General features: G+C 49.2%; 2 protein-coding genes across 8 annotated transcripts in view; one reads left to right on the top strand and one right to left on the bottom strand.

The window, feature by feature from the left end:
* Nucleotides 1-6097, bottom strand: part of PROX1 (prospero homeobox 1) — a 49763-nt gene extending 43666 nt beyond the window's left edge. The window contains exons 1-2 of one of the 7 annotated variants that reach the window (XM_079297540.1): nucleotides 5704-6097; nucleotides 5358-5482 (exon numbers count right to left, since the gene is read on the bottom strand). The gene's annotated coding sequence lies outside the window, so the exon portion shown is untranslated. Of the gene's footprint in view, nucleotides 1-4220; nucleotides 4357-4914; nucleotides 5307-5357; nucleotides 5483-5703 lie in introns of those variants that run through there. The other 6 variants (XM_079297541.1, XM_079297545.1, XM_079297542.1 and 3 more) reach the window with 6 other exon arrangements.
* LOC306798735 (uncharacterized protein) lies at nucleotides 3969-15247 on the top strand (the record flags this gene model as incomplete). Its single annotated transcript, XM_079298935.1, has 6 exons — nucleotides 3969-4019; nucleotides 4133-4378; nucleotides 6098-6430; nucleotides 9716-9833; nucleotides 12387-12504; nucleotides 14546-15247. 6 exons carry the CDS (start codon nucleotides 3969-3971, stop codon nucleotides 14595-14597), a joined length of 918 nt encoding a protein of 305 aa, XP_079155061.1. The 3' UTR covers nucleotides 14598-15247.
* Nucleotides 15248-16127: the final 880 nt, after the last annotated feature.

Raw genomic sequence — 16127 nt, 5'->3', positions numbered from 1 at the left:
TACATTATGCGAGTTAAGTTTGGCTACCTCATGATGGTAGTCATAAAATAACAAGGATTTCTGTTACAGGGGCCCAATTCTGCCACCAGCACACTAAGGAGCATCCCACCCTGCAAGCAACGCCCCTGGAGCCCAGGGATACCAAAATCCTGTTAGGTGTGAGGGGTAGGTCAGGCCCTGCTTGGCAGCATGTGAAACACTGTCTCCTGCTTTCTCCCAACTGATGCAAATGGAGCTTTTCAGGGGGCAGAATCCTTACAATTGTAAGGCAGAGGCCTTACAATTAGACCATCACCAAAAAAACCTCAGAACCTGAGGAATATCAGAAGGGTTGTTTCATAAAGAACTGGCCAAGTCCTCAGGGGGTGGAAAGGGGTGACCATCACCAGGGCTTTTATGAAGGTGACACTGGCACAGAATAAGCCAGGGCAGGGTTTGACCTTTCAGTCCAGTGGTGTTCATTTGAAAGTGATATAAACTAATTGAAAGACAACTGAAAGAGCTCCTGCTTATTTCACCTAAGAGATTCTGAAGGCACCCACCATAAAGATAGTACTTGCCAATCATAAAAGAAAATAAACCACAAACAAAACCCACCAACACTGAAAACCTTCACGCTTTTCCTTCCTTTTCTGCTTGATTGAGAGCCAGCAATACATTCCCAGACTCACACCAAAAACCTCATGTCAGGTTACAAGTTTTGCACGTTTCCCAGAAAATTCGAGGTGCCTGACCACTGTTTCCCTCTCTCTTGCCCAATCCCAACCAAGGACACACATGGGGAGGGCTTGCTGTACCCTTGAGTCAGCAGCTCAGGAAATAGGCTGTCCTGCGCCAGGTTGGAAGGTCATTGCCATGCATCCTTCCTCCCCAGTGTCCATTTCCCTCCCCTAGCCCCCGCACCAGCCGCTGCTCCAAGCCCATTTCTGCCACTGCAAACATGTGGCAGGAGGTGCTCCAGAGCCACGTCCCCTCCTTCCCTCAACAGGAGCTGAAAGCATCCGAGTTATCGTACACTTAACCTGGGTATTAAGCAACATCTCCCATTTGCCCTGGTGTTATCCTGAGCCTACAGACTGCCAGCTTTAAGGCTTACGTGCCTTTCGGCTTAAATATGAGAAATAGTTCTACTTTAGCCGGACAAAACAGAATGGGTATTGAATGGCCAGTTAATATTTCATTCTCCGAGGACCAAAACCAATTTGCACCTCAAGGGGAATGGAATGGCACGTAGAGCGGGATGCAAAATCCCAGCCACGACAGGGAGAATTCAAGACTGATTAGATTAGAACTGAATAAATAAGGAAATCTTGGGGAGGGGGAGAAATAATTAGGAAGTATGCGTCCTTTGCACAGCCCCAGCACTTTGGCTGCACATTGCCTCAAAACTCTATTTTATCCATCTGAAGTCTCTGTACAGCTCTCCAGAAAAACAGAGCTGGCAAGATAGGCTTTGGTTGTCAAGATCAACGTAGAAATCTCCAGAAGCACCATTCCTTTCTGAATTACAGAGTTTTAAATTTGTGAAGGTTAAATTTGGTTTACGCATTGCCTTTGATACTCCTCAGATGCCAAGTGTAGTTTAGGTTAAATTCGCCGGCCACATCTCAAGCCTCAACTCACACCAAAAAACCAAGAAAGCAAACGTTTTCCATGCCGATGGAATTAAAAATCCTACCAAGGGCCTCAGCACTTTCTACATCCATCCATAAACACAGCAGTAGTATTTTATTTACAAATTTACTTTCAAATTTTTTGTTTGAGGGGATATGATTACAATGTAGCTATGAATAAACTCTCAACAGCACAGCAGCTACAGACATGGGTTTATTTCATATCCATTTGATATGCATTGACATTTAAAATGGAAACAGATTAATTTCTAAGTCTCCAAGAGTTACTGTTACCAAACCTTTGGCTAGAATGGTCTGTCAAAATGAGCACGATATCAGGTATTTAACCATATTCACTATGAATAAATCAATTTTTGTAATCAATTTTGTTAACTCATCTTGATCTAGAAAGATGCCTGATCGTTCTCTCCTAGATTAATTCAAACACCTACAGGATGCAAAGGAGATGTAAATTCAAACTCGCCCTCATCAGCCCCTTTGAAGAACGCTAGCCTAACCTAAACAGCCATTAAATACACAGCAGAAAAGTGCTAAACTTGATGGATATGCCTGGATGAATTCAAGGAGATATCAGTTTATACAGCTGAAATTGTTTCCATCTTTTCACAAGCCGACTACTTTTGCTGGTCCAGCGTCTGCCTGCTTCATGTCAGCCCATTATGCCAATACCACACAAGAAATTCAACATGCTTCTGCTAATAGAAATATTTAGATCTTTCACTCTAACACACTACACAGGGCATGGCATTGCCAGAATCAGCCAGGAAGCACAGGATGAAAATTATTCTAGTCAACAGCATTTCATGCACAAAACCACAGCTAAAATTTGAAGAACAGATGACATCTGTTCACCATATCTGTTCAATGCTAAAATCACATCAGCCACTAATGAGAAAGTGCTACCTTTTTGTACAGCTCTGACACAAGTTTTCTTGGGAGAAAGTACTGCCTTTTTGTACAGTTCTAACACAAGTTTTCTGGGGAGAAAAGGTATCCAACTCCCTTAGCCGAGATGTCTATCAAGGAATTTGAAACAAGGCAGAAAGGATGAAGAACTATTTGGGCAGTAAAAAACTCCTTTAATAGGATTCCTCCATAAGAATAAGCAGCAGCAAAAATCAGTGCCTAATTTACTTCAAAATGATGCCTCTCGCTCTTTAGTCTTAAAGAAAAAAGCACCCCTTGTTTTACGAACCTGGTGATACCCAGGGCCCAATAGAGCAAGGTATTCAGCAATTCCTATGAATGCCAAACATCCTCAATTCCCATCAACTACAGAGCTCAGTAACAGGAGGGATTCAGCATCTCATTAGTTCAGGCCTTTAAACTGGGGAGATGCAGGGCCCTCCATCACACAGCCGTGCTCGGCACTGCTTGAGGAAACACATCTTTTGAATGAGAAAAAGAAATCAAGCTCCTTAAAGTAGAAAACTGAAAATATTTTCCTCCTCACAAACCAGTTTGGTCCTTATTATTTCACTGATGATGAAGAAAATAACTCACATGGTCTCTGTGCAGAAACAATACTGAAAGGTTCTCAGCACTCCTACTATAAATTCAGCCCAAGTTTTCCAATCTACTATTTTTCCACGCTACGCAATGTCATTACATCACAATTCTTAAATTACTTAATTTAGCAGTTAGGCTGCACTTTGAGTCAGAATAAATCACTATTTAGAGACTACAAATTGCAGTATTTACAATTCTGCCCTGAATCAAATTAAACTTTTCAATTTGAAAATGTGTCCATTCTTACGAATATCTCAATTTATCAAGCAATCATAAAAGAGATAAGTTATATAAACTGAGAGGCCTCAGAGTTCAGCTGGCAGGGATGTTAAGTGTATATACTGACAGTGCCATTCAGCGAATGCAGGATACTCTACAGAATAATTTAATAGGGAGCTGTTAGTGAAAAGTGTATACATTGTACTTTTTATCACAGTTCAACTCCTGAAATGTTGATAGTCTGTCTACCCTTGAGTATTAATAAATATTTCACAGTATGTGATATCACCGCTAAAGGTAAGGTCTGGACAAAAAGCACATAAAATAAATGCAAAACGGGCTGCAGTGGTTGTAAACTTTATGTGATTGACGGCAGCTCAGAGAAAAACTGCGAGAAGACATAAAGGATATTGTACCACATGCAAATCTACGGCTAAGGAAAGTGCCACCGTATAATTCATCCTGCATATTGCCAAACCTCTACAGGCGATGGAAGTGACAAATAATCTGAGCTTTTACACCTCGCGGTGACACAAACACGTTTCTGTACCCTGCGCTCAACAACACAGCACCTTCTGCCACCAGGCAATGGCCACAGATGCGTGGATGCGTTCCACGTGCTCCCACCCGTCCCCAGCCCCGGATGGTGGGTTTGGGGTGACACCCGCTATAGAGCCAGAAACACCACAAGGTCTGCTGAGCGCTCGGGACCTGTGGGAAACTAACGGCTTTCCAAAGCTTGTCCTGGCAACTTTTGCCCGGCATTCAAGGGCACCTCTAGTCTGCAGCCGCGTCCCTTGTCAGCCCTGACTGAAATCCCCTACTTCGTCAAAGACATTGAGTTAATATCTCGCGTACCTGCTCTTCCGCGGCCGGGGCGCAACCGCACGAACGCGACGCTGGCCCCTCGGGGAGCTCCATCCCGCCTCCCGCACGGCCCGCGGACACCGATCCCGCAGCTGACCCCGCCGCCCCGGCTCTCCCGGCGCAGGGAGGCGGCGGCCGGGACCCCCCGCGTCCCGCTGCGCGGCCGCCCCGCCCGGCGCGCACCTGCCCCGGCCCCGCCGCCCTGCCCTGCCCCGCCAGACGCCGCGCAGCGACCGCGGGGGGTCCGCGCAACTTTCCGTCTCTCCGCAAAGAGCCGCGGGCCCCGCTCCGCTCCCGCGGAGTGCCCGGTGCCGGGGAGCCGTGCCCCCCGTCGGGCCGCCCGCTCCTGCCGGGCCCCGCGATCTCCGCGCCCCCCCAGCGCTGCCCTGCGCGCCCCCTCCGCGCAGGCCCCACGCCCCCCAACACCGCTCCCTCCTGCGCTTTAACTCCCTGCAAACACATGGCAAAGTGAGCCGGGTCACTCACCCGCTAAACGGAAAATCGAAAAAGCCAAGAAAGATCTCCATCAACGGCTAAGAAAGAATTAAATCCCCCCCGGAGGAAAAAAAAATCAACAAACAACAACCAAACAAACAGAAAGTACCAATAATCCTAATCTTTTCCCAGATCAAGGCTCTTATCCCGCGACTTGCATTTGATCTCTTCTCATGTGCTCTCTACCTACCACTCAAATCCCATTTTCTATACATTTCCACGATTCGCAGCTCGTCCCACGCTTGGAAATGAAAAAGTAATCGCAAGGGTAAGAAGAGTAAGAATAAAAAGTCCCTGTCCTTCCCAGCTCGGGTTAAAAAGGAGAAGTAGCGACATGCAAATGACAGGCAAATTGGAAGAGACAAAAAGCAAGGCAGCTATAATAAACAGGACAAAGAGGAGGCTCGGAGGAGCGGAGCAGGAGTTTAAAGCGGGGATGGGGAACTTCGGCGGGGACGGTGGGAGAAGAAGCTCGGAACAACAACAAGAAGCCAAATACTCGCTGCGTTTTCCTTCCCCGCAAAACTGCCCTCCAACCCACGGAATAAAATAAAGAGCGTTCCACAAAAGGTGGCAGCGAGAGAGCGAAAGGGAAGGGGGGGAGGATCACCTAACAACGAGCAGGTCACTTACTCTCCAGCCCTGGGCAGGCTACGGTGAGCGCTCCATCGGGCTCCTTACCGCTCACAAATCCTTACCGCTTTATCTACCGGGGAATTAAAACTACTCAGCTAATAAAGTCACTGCAATTTTGCCCCCTGGAAAAAGAAGCACAGGTTTGATAACGGTGATCAATATTTTGCTGGGGATTTCATCACCGCCCCCCTCCCCCCGGACCATTTAGAGCAGCCCAAGCAAGTGCGAATTTAGGGGTAAAAAAAAAAAAACAAAACTAAAAATTTTAAAAACCCGAAAGACCTGAAAAGGCCGAGAAAGCGGGGAGGGACGGAGGGGGCGCGGAGGGGGAGCGGGTACTTACTCGGTGCAAAGGCGACGAAACTGAGCCTCGCTTTTTTTTTTTTTGCCGGTGGAACCAGAGAGAAAGGGCGACACGCACACGCACATGCACACACACACACGCACACACACACGCGCTCACCACCCGCGCCCCGCACACGCACACACGCACACGCGGACACGCGCGCGTAGCCGGCAGCCCCGCCGCTGATGAATATGATAATCGCGCCGGGGAGGGCGAGCGCGGGCGGGAGTGCGGGCGGGCAGCGGCCGCGGGGCTGCGGGCCACGAGCGGAGCGGCGCGGAGCGGAGCGGGGGCGGCGGGAGCGGCGCGGGGCAGGGCTGGGCTGGGCTGGGCTGGGCTGGCCGAGCCGAGCAGCGCTCCGCACCGCCACAAGATTTACTTTAAGACACAGCTGAAGGAAACAGGAAGACTAGACGTCACACTCGGAGTGACGTGGGCCCGGCCCGGCGCCCAATCGGGAGGCTCCTTGGGACGGACGGGGGGGACGGGGAGAACTTGGCAGGAGCGGGGAGAGAGGAGAGGGGAGCGCGGGGGGGTGAGGGTCGCCCCGCCCCGCCCCCGCGGGAAGGTGGCGGCGGCCGCGCACCTGCGGCGGGGACGGACGGACGGACGGACGGACGCGGGGCGGGAGCGCCGGCAGAAGCGGCCCGACGGGGCGCCCCGCTCACCTCTGCCGCGCACCGGCAAGGGGCGGACAACAGCCGCCCCGCGTGGAGAGAGAGGGGTGGGTGACAAACTTTGGGGAGAGTCACCCCCGCGTGGGCGGGGGCTGCTCTGCGGTGCCCCGTGCGGTAAAGTTTTCCACGCGAGAAGGCTTCGGCAGAGCGGTGTCGGGGCCCCAGAGTGCGCCTCTTTCACGCGTAAAGCATCGGGCGGGGGAGCGAACCCGCGTTTGCGGGCGCTGCCGCCCCACGCGGGTCACAAACTTTAGGAGACACGGGCCCGCGGCCGCCCAGCCCGGGGCGCGCCGTCCCTCGCCGCAGACCAGCGGCAGCGGCTCAACCGCGCGTCGCGGGGCTGTCAGCAGGAGCCGCGCGGGCATTTTCCACGTGGGAGGCAGGAAATAAACACGAAATCGAGCATCAGGTTGCGGCGCGTGGAACAACCGGTGGTACTGACACACGGGTCTTCGGTGCTGGCGGCCCCGGCCCCCTGCGCAGCACGACCCAAGTTTAGGTCAGCTTAACCCTATCCCATCCCGCTCCCGGACGGCTCTAGTGGAAAGCTTGGGGGGGTTAAGATAAAACCAAAACCCGGGAGATAAAAAACCCACAGAAGTTGGTCTCGGCAGGTCTGGGCTGCGATCCGGACCGAAACCTGCCGGGCGCGCTCTGTCCCACCTGACCGCGGCTTTCCGCGGCGCGGGACAGGGAGCACCCGCACCCCGCCCCGGCTGCTGCGGAGATTTGCCCGGCCACTGCCGGCGGGGAGGCGAGGCTGGATGAGGGGAAACAGCCTCAGGCTTGCGGAGAGCGGGGAATACATCGGGGAGAGGGAATAGCGTCCTGCGGACGGCCGGGAGGCAGCGGAGCGCGGCAGGGCGCTCGGCGACAGGTAAGGACGGCGCTGCCTCGCCGGGCCCGTCCGCCCGTGCCCGCCCCTCGGACGGCGGGAGGGGGAGTCCCGAGCGGAGGGGAGAGCCCCTATGGGACGAGGGCAGCCAGGGCAGGGCACCAAAACTTGCGCTGCCACTCTGTGCCAGCCGGGCCGCACCTCACCCCTGCTCGCCCTGCTGCCGGTGCCGCCGCTGGTCCCGCTTCGCGCTAGAGGGGAGCCGCGGCGCCCTGCCCCACGCCTGGTGCGGACAGCGAGCTGCGCTGCGCTGAGAGGGCTGCCCTCCGTGCCAAAAAGTTTGGCCCTGCCCTGCCTTGCCCGCGGGGGCGAAACGCGTGTGCCCCGCGCCGGCTCCTCTGTGCCGGGGACGGCCCCGCGCTGCCTCCGCGGCGGGGAGCGGGTCACTAAGCGGGTGCGTGAGTAACGCCAGGAGCCGCCCGCAACTGGTCACTAAGAAATGGCTCGGGACCGACTGATGCCACTGCCGGAGCTGTTCCGAGTTAAAAAATTACATGTCCCTGCCGGTGCCGGGATGGCGAGGAGATGCGGCCGGCTGCCCTCGCCCTGGTGCCCGGCTCTTATGCGAGGTGAAACCCTCGGCGGCGGCGCCTGGCCCGTCGGGGCTCGCAGCACGGGCTCTGATGGAGCCACTCCTCGCCGGGAACACTGCAAAAGCCCTGCCGTGCCGTGCCGCCTGCCGAGGCCCGGCGCTCCAGCCCTGCGCTGTGAGTGACCGCGAATCCCGGGTGTAACGGGGCGCATCCCGGGACGCCGCACTGCCGCCGCTTTGCTCCCGCGTTCCGGGAGCTGGGCGGCCCCGCTTCGGTGCCCGGTGCCCGTGGCGCCCTCCAGGCCCGCGAAAGTGCCGAGACGGCTTTGCCGAGAATTATTTTAACGGGACACCTTTCGGAACAGAAGCACCGGGCTCTCTGCCGCCGGGGAGCGGCGGGGCTGGGGCGGCCCGAGGGAGCGGCCGGGCTGCGCTGCGCTCCGCGGGCGCGGAGGGGAGGCACCGCCGGACCGGGACCGGGCCGGGGCCCCGCGGGCTCTGCCCAGACTCGGCTGGCCGGGGTGACACGCTCAGCCTGCCGGTGTAGCTCTAAGTGCTGCAGGGGCTGCGAGACAAGGGTGAAGAAGTGTGTCTGGACGCAGGGGGAGATAGGCTAAATTTGGCAGGGGAATGTCTCGCTTGGACTCTTTCATTTTTTTTTTTTTTTCTTTTGTTTTGTTTGCTTTTTTTGTTTTAAAGGACACCGAGATACTCGTAGAGAAGAAGCCGAAGCGTATAAATGCAAATAAATAAGTAAATAGCTGCCTCTGAGACGGTGCTTCTCACCACCGGGGCTCACCTTAACTTCAACCACTGTTAATTTACCCAATAGAGAAACTGAGGCTCTGGGAGTGAAGAGATGTCCCCAGGGTCACATGGCAGAGCAGTGGCAGCCAGTCTGGCCCCAGGCTTGTGCGCAGGCTTCCACCTATCCTCCGGCCCTGCTGCCTCCTTTCCGCAGCTGCTTGCAGGTTACTTTCCTCCAGCGCCGTGTCCTAGAACTTTTCCAAGTCTAAACACAGGGACCCTGTGATCTGCCACACCAGTAAGCACAACTGGAATTAAATTCACACTACCTACCCCCCCCCCCCCCCCCCCACACCATCTCGGGCACGGGGTGCTCCAGACCCTCTTAATCCTGGAGGATAGGCAGCCAGCCTCTTAAGGAATGCAAGCTGATGTGATTCGAAAGTCAGCATTAAAAGTAATCCACCACCCACCACCCAAATTTTAGAGTTGGAAGAAAAGCTTTTTTCCCTTCAAGAATTTAATCCCTCAGAAGGGGTCCATGCCAGCAGCTCATGTTCAGGATCTGTAGGGAGCAAAGCCTCCCCTGGTGCCTTCTCTGGGGCCTGGTGGCTTGGGCAGTGGCAGGGCAGCCTCTGGCTGGTGTGTGTGGTTGTGGGGCTGTTTCCATAGCTTGCTGCCCCCAGCCCTGAGCACCGGCAATGTGGTCCCTGCTAGTGACCTGTCATAGATTCCAGTCTGTCTGCAAACTCCTGTAGAAGTCCCTGGTCTTTTTCCTAGTAATTAATAGGCTATAAGGTTGGCACTAGTTTTCTTCTTGGCTATTTCTAGATTATGAGGTAGTTGCACTGTTTATTTTCTAAGTTATGAGTGGTTCGGATTCAAACGAAAAGTAATCAATGTTCAAAAAGTTTGGATACAAAAGCTGGGTGTGCTCAGACTTGTGGGTTCTCTTCTGCTCTGCTTAATGGGGTGTGTGTCACAAACTTCAGGTCAAAATACTACTTGTCGTCCAGATATGAGGGTTGTCAGTTCTGTGTTCAAAAAAACATTGTCAAAATTTTGGTGCCTCTGAAATGTTTTGCTGCAAGCTGATGCTTTTTTGTGCTTGCATTCAATTTCTTTTTTTTTTTTGTTTTTTTTTTTTTTTCTTTAAAGGAAAAAAAAAACAAATCAATGATGCAAGAAACTTGGGAAAACTTCTGCAGTGTGCCCATAACCATGGGTGATTCCTCTGCCCCTTTGGAGTCTGACAACAAAATTGGAAGTGACAGGGGTATATTGTTGAAACTGCCTTTTCTTTGATCATTTTCCTTGCTGTGCCTGTTCCAACTAAATGAGGGAACAGGGCTACGAATACATATCAGGTTTTCTTTTTTACTTTATTTTTTCTTTTCTTTTTTTTTTTTTTTTTTCAGAGGTGGGAAAGGTCCAAGTATTCTTGGGCATAAAAAGAGCACCCCACGACCACAAAGGCCTGATTCTGCTCTTCTGCTGATGTGAATTCTAAAAACCTATGCTGATATCAACAATGCATCATCAGTCTCTGTGAGAAAAATAACCGTGTGCCCGATGTGTGTAATTGCTGAATTTAGAGCCTTTCCTTGCTTTCCTTTGCCTGGCTCCTCATTTCAAGAGGGAAACCTTTGGAGGACAATGTCTTTAACTTGGGGAATGAATGCAACCTAGGTGATTCAGCAGAGTGAAATTTAATTCAAGAACCTGGAATTGAAGGAAATAGAACTGTTAAAAAATAAAATAATTAAAAGGGGAAAAAAAGTCACAACCTCCAGAGAGGAGAAAGTGAACTAAACTAATCCTATTAAACATGGTAGCATGTTTCTGTGCAGCTCGCTGAGAGATTAAGCACAGGAAAAGGGATAAGTGCTGCTTCAGTTTCACTAAACTAATGTGACAACTTGTCATTGGAAATCTTTACAGCTTGTTAGCAGATGACTAGCTGATTCAGATATGTTTTCTACCATTTCCTTTGTGTCTGGGGGTGATGTTTTTTTCTTTCCTGTTCCTTTCTTATCCATACTGCTTTATTTTGCTTTTTAATCCTTCATGTCTCCTTCAAGTCAAAACATTTAACTTGCTTTAATCAATATTTTGTTTTGAAGATGTCCCTTGACCTTTTGTTTGTGCAAATTAACCTTCAAGGGCAACTCATTCATTCATTAACCTCAGTGGGATGCCATATCCCTTGTACATGGCATTTTAGGATGCATAAAACATTTATGAATGTTTAGACATATTGTAGTGAATGACTGTGATACTGCTGTGATTACTACTTCTGTAATATATTAATTTTCCTTCCCTCTCACTCTTTCTTTCACTCTTTCATTTTCTTTTGCATTCTTTCTCTTTTTTCTTTTTAAATATTTTTCCTTTATTTCTTTCTCATTACTTTCTCTGTCTTTTCTTTTCTTTTCTTTTCTTTTCTTTTCTTTTCTTTTCTTTTCTTTTCTTTTCTTTTCTTTTCTTTTCTTTTCTTTTCTTTTCTTTTCTTTTCTTTTCTTTTCTTTTCTTTTCTTTTTTTTTCTTTTCTTTTCTTTTCTTTTCTTTTCTTTTCTTTTCTTTTCTTTTCTCTTCTCTCTTTTTTTCTTATTTTAACTGTTTGTGTTAGGTTGTCTAGAAATATAGCTAATCTGGGAGAAATGTTAGCATTAGCAATTTGATTTCAAAAGCAGGTGTCTCAACGATTTAGAAACATATGCTGAGTCTTCTTTTTCTTCTTCTCTTCTCTTCTCTTCTCTTCTCTTCTCTTCTCTTCTCTTCTCTTCTCTTCTCTTCTCTTCTCTTCTCTTCTCTTCTCTTCTCTTCTCTTCTCTTCTCTTCTCTTCTCTTCTCTTCTCTTCTCTTCTCTTCTCTTCTCTTCTCTTCTCTTCTCTTCTCTTCTCTTCTCTTCTCATTCTTTCTCTCTTCCCTCCTCCAACCCTTCACTCTTTCCCTTGGCCCTCCCCCACCGGCAAAGGCATGATGGTTGAGTAAATGGAAAAAAACATTTTACAACATTAAAGGAAGGCTGTTTAGAAAAGGAAGGCCCTGCTGAGGTGTAGAGGAAGCCTGTTTATTAACACTGGACACCTCTTATCTCAGGCAGCTCCAGATGGATGTCCCTTTGGTAATTCCCACTCTGTGCCAAGAGGGGTTAAGCAGGGTAACCACCTTGACGTGGGCTGGTGATCACCAGGGGATCATCGGCTCCTTCAGAGAGAAAATTTAGATGAAATTTAGGGTGGGGGAGGGAGAACCATAAGGCTTCAGCATAAGCTTGCACGTGGCCAGATTTACCTTTGTGGCTGTAAATTGCTTGCTGCCTGGTCCAGAGCCAGGTTTTGATTGAGAGATAAAGTAGTTCAAATCTGTCAATAATTAACTGTCACTCAATTAAGGCTTTCTTAACAAATTAGCACTTGGTAGCACCTAGGGTGCAGGTTTTTCATGGGAAAAAGCTGATGGAGTGATGTTGGCCATTAAGTTTGCCCACTGAGTATCAGCTAATGTCCTGCTCAGTTTAAACACCACTGTGTAAATTTGGTGATTCAGTTCCCAAACCCCACTCCTGCCAGGTTGCTTTTAAGATTAACTATTTGTGCCCTCCCAGGCTCAACATTGTAAGTCAGTGCTAAATCAGGGATTCATCAGGGTTTCCTGGCTGTCAGCCCTCAAGGAGCACCCTGATGGAAATAAGGCTGTAGGTCTGAGTTTACAGAGAGGGTGTGGAGCCCTCCTAAAACACTGCAGGTCCCTTAGAAAGGATGGATCAGAGAAACATAGGCTGGCTCTAGTGTAAACCACTGTGATGTGTTTCTATCTCACTCAGGCCCTTGGTCTTACCCCACCTGCCCTTTCCACTGGGTTGGTGTGAAGGTTGAAAGGGAAAACCTTCCAACCACTTTATCCCATGAGGAAATTCTCATCCAAGCAGCTGCCACCCAGCTGTAACTTCCTTTTCTTTCCAGCCCCATGTGGCCCTGGCTACCTGGGTCCAGCAAGACTTGCCATGACAAATGCCATGCATTTCTAGAAACATTGCAAAGCTCCATTCATATACTTCTCTCTCAGATTCTGTGGCAATAGAGGTACTATTGGTGTGTCTCTGATGCACACTTTGCCAGTTCCCTTCCATCCTTCTCTGAATTGGTAGTGCCATGGGTATAACATCCCACGCTTCCTCTTAATTCTCCAATCAGAAGTTAAAAGTGAGTGTCAGGTACCCCTCAGAGCCAGCAGAGCCATCCCAGCTCACATCAGCTGGTCTTCAGCCCCATGTTCATGCATGCTGCTGGGATGGGAATTCCCTTGGTCCTTCATTCACAGCAACCAGCAGACTCTGGGAGCAGTGATCACATGTCACATCGACCCTGCCAGGGCAGAATCTGGCTCTCCTGAGTCAGAAAACCCTTTGCTCTCAGCCAGCATCAAATTCTCCTGGTGTCACACGCAGTTGCACCTCCAGGAGGTGTAATAGCCGAGTCTGCTGAGAGCTCAGTGCAAACTCTGGCAGATGCAAGTTCTGATTCATGCTGAATTACAGGAAAGGCTGCGAGGTGGAGGCTGGTTTTAGCTTCAGCTCTGATTCGTTCCTCTGATAGGGTTTATTCTCAGTATGGGTTGGTTAAATCAGTCACTCCTTACCTCACTGAATAGCTTTCCTTCTCTTTTCACCAAAGCATGCCATACCTTCAACGGGGGCAAAAGCAATGCTGGACAAAAGTTTAAAAACAAAATTTAGGAAGTTTTCCAGGTTGTTCTTTTTGAGTAAAGACCTTGGGGGATGCAGTCTGTTGTCTCAGACAAAAACTAATCCCGTAAAAACGAATGCAGCTTTCTTTCTATCAATCATATTGGACAGAAGAGCTGCCAGAGAGGCACAGCTCTTATCCAGCACCACCCTACCGAGGTTCAAAGATCTCAACTCTTTCAGCAACCTCCATGTGGAGATTTTAAGAGCACATTTAAAACATACTTTGTGCTGCCCTGTCCTGGTACTTGCATTAAAAGTCTTAAGAAGTTTAAAACCATCAAGCAGGAGAAAAGGAAGCACATTTGATGGTTTAAAACTCTACCCTGTCCTGTTGAATAATCAAAGCTGGAAACGTAATTTACTTTTATAGAGTTACGTTCTATTGATTGGTTGAGGTTTTTAAGAAAAAGGAAGATATTTCTGTAGAGGGATTATAACCTGGGGGAAAGAATTTTGATTTTTTTTTTCTGTGATCTGAATTAATTTGGCTTTTATATTATATAACAACAGCTTCTAGGAACCTTTTAAAGAATCCTTTCCAGTAGTTATTCCCATTATCTGAAGAATGCATCCAATCTACCACCTCTAAGGACTCAGTCTGGCAAGGCATTGAAGGACAACTTTTTCAGAGGCAGAGAGGCATCTAATAGCCTTTCAAAACATTTGCAAGTGTTAGACTATTAATTTTAATAGAACCCATGTGCCTGGGTGACTTTGTAAGGTCCTGGACAAGCCAATGATTTTAGGAGCCTGAAGCAGAGCGTAGGTATCCATATCCAAACGCGTCACTGTGGATCATCCAGCCCAGCAGAGGAGCTCCCCAGGCGCCGTGCCGCTGTTTCTGTGCCTGCCAGAGCCATCCCGCAGTGGGCAGGTGTCCCGGGACAGCCGGGAATGGTTCGGGAGGCACACGGGCTTCCCCCGCACCTCGGGCTCCCGCAGAACCGCCCAGCCCCGCTTCCTTTGCGAGGCGTCCTCATGGTGGTGTCAGTTCCCATCTGTCACAGGAAAACCCACAGGTTGGCTGTCTCCCCTAGAGGTGGGAAATCGGCGCTTAACACTTGCCTCCTTCCAAAGATGTGCAAAGTCAGGGCTACCTTCTCTCTAAAAAAGTGTGTGGCCACCAGGCTGTGGGATGGGGTCATTCCTACCCCTCCTCTGATGTTTATTTTTGTTTGTTTGTTTTGTTGTTTTTGTTTTTGTTTGTTTGTTTGGTTTGGTTTTGTTTTTCCCAGTGGCAGAAAGGGACCAAAGAATCACAGGGTCACAGGGAGAAGAAACAAGTAAGCCCGACTTTGTGAAACAAGTGATTAAAGCAGGAAACTAGGAGGGAACAACACACTGCTTCCAGGACTGAATATTTCACCATCTCTAATGTCTCTGCAGTGCAAAGCACAGCACAGACCCGGGGAGGAGGACCTGGGGGTCCCTTTGCCCAGGTGATGATGCTCTGAGCTCGTTTGTGGTCCCAGCAATCTGTGAGCCTTTCTGAAAAGCTGCACAGCTTTGCCAGAGTGGATGGAGGTTGTTGCAGCAATTAACGTGAAGGCACTAACATCTTTTATGGATTTTAGCCTTGAGTAGCTGAATCATTAGGTACCTACATAATGTAAAAAATCATCCCACAGTGCCCTAAGCTCCCACTGAAGTTACTGTGTTTACATGCAGCACAGCAGGCCCAAAATAATGTAGGTGCCTTTTATGAAAAGGAAATACATCCCTGACATAAAGGTCAAATGGCATTTATAACAACATTAATAATTTCAGAGGACCATGCTATTGAATTCTAGGAAAGATTAGACCTGTTTGGCAATACTGTTTAGTTGCTTTTACAACAGAAATAAGCTGTTTACCTCCTGAAAGGTTCATAAGGAAAAAAAAATCCAATCTATATCAATGAGTAAGATATTTTCCTTACCAGAGATATTGATTTAAATATTGACTTCACTGCTGGAGGGTTATTTCACTCCATGCTGCAGATACTCATTGTCAAGTGACATGTGTTTTATGTACTAATAAAAATGTGATTTCTGGCACAGTAATCTTATCTGGATGATTCTGATTTTTTTTGCATTCAGTTTGGTCTGAAACAGTTGTCCTTTCTAAAGTACTGATCAGTATTGAGTACTGATTTTCTTCTGTGTGTCCACGCACTTCACTCCATGTGAATTACTTGCAACTAAGATCAAAACAAACAAATGTTTAAAAAACATTTGTACACAGCCCCTTTGTCCTATTAGTTCATTTTCCTTTCAATCTTTCAGCAATGGGTTTAGGCTGTGCAAGACAGAAGTTCTTTATTTAGCAACAGAAAAGGTGCCGCTGCAGAACCTGTTACAGCTTGTCAGAAAACCAGCCCGAGTGTGCTCTGGGACAAGGACTGTCTTTTTATTACAGGGTTATACAACAGCTCTCACGTTGGCTTGCTGACCCCGATCAGGCCTGCTGATAGTGACAATGACAACAATAGCTTATGCCACCGAGCAGCAACCCCACACTCAGGAGCACTGTGACACCTTCCATCACGGGCCAGACCTGCCAGCTCCTCCTGTGCAAAGTACCAGCCCAGGAGGGAAGAAAAGCCCCAAAGAGTAAAAATCCCAACTCCCCAAAACTGCCAACTTAGAGACACGTGGGTTTATTTCACTGGAGTGTTGCACCCACAAAGCAGAGGATGTTGCTGAACACTTTCACTGGTGCGAAATTCTCGTTGCTGCCCAGCTGGTTCTCCCTGCAGAGACTGGATCCACACACGTGTGTGGAATTGTACACTCCAAAAGAGCTGCCCTGGAGATCAAGAGCTCTCCTGAGACTGGG

This window comes from Erithacus rubecula, assembly GCF_903797595.1.
Source record: "Erithacus rubecula genome assembly, chromosome: 2".
In the NCBI taxonomy this organism is placed as follows: domain Eukaryota; kingdom Metazoa; phylum Chordata; class Aves; order Passeriformes; family Muscicapidae; genus Erithacus; species Erithacus rubecula.
This window is presented reverse-complemented; position numbering and strand designations above follow the sequence as displayed.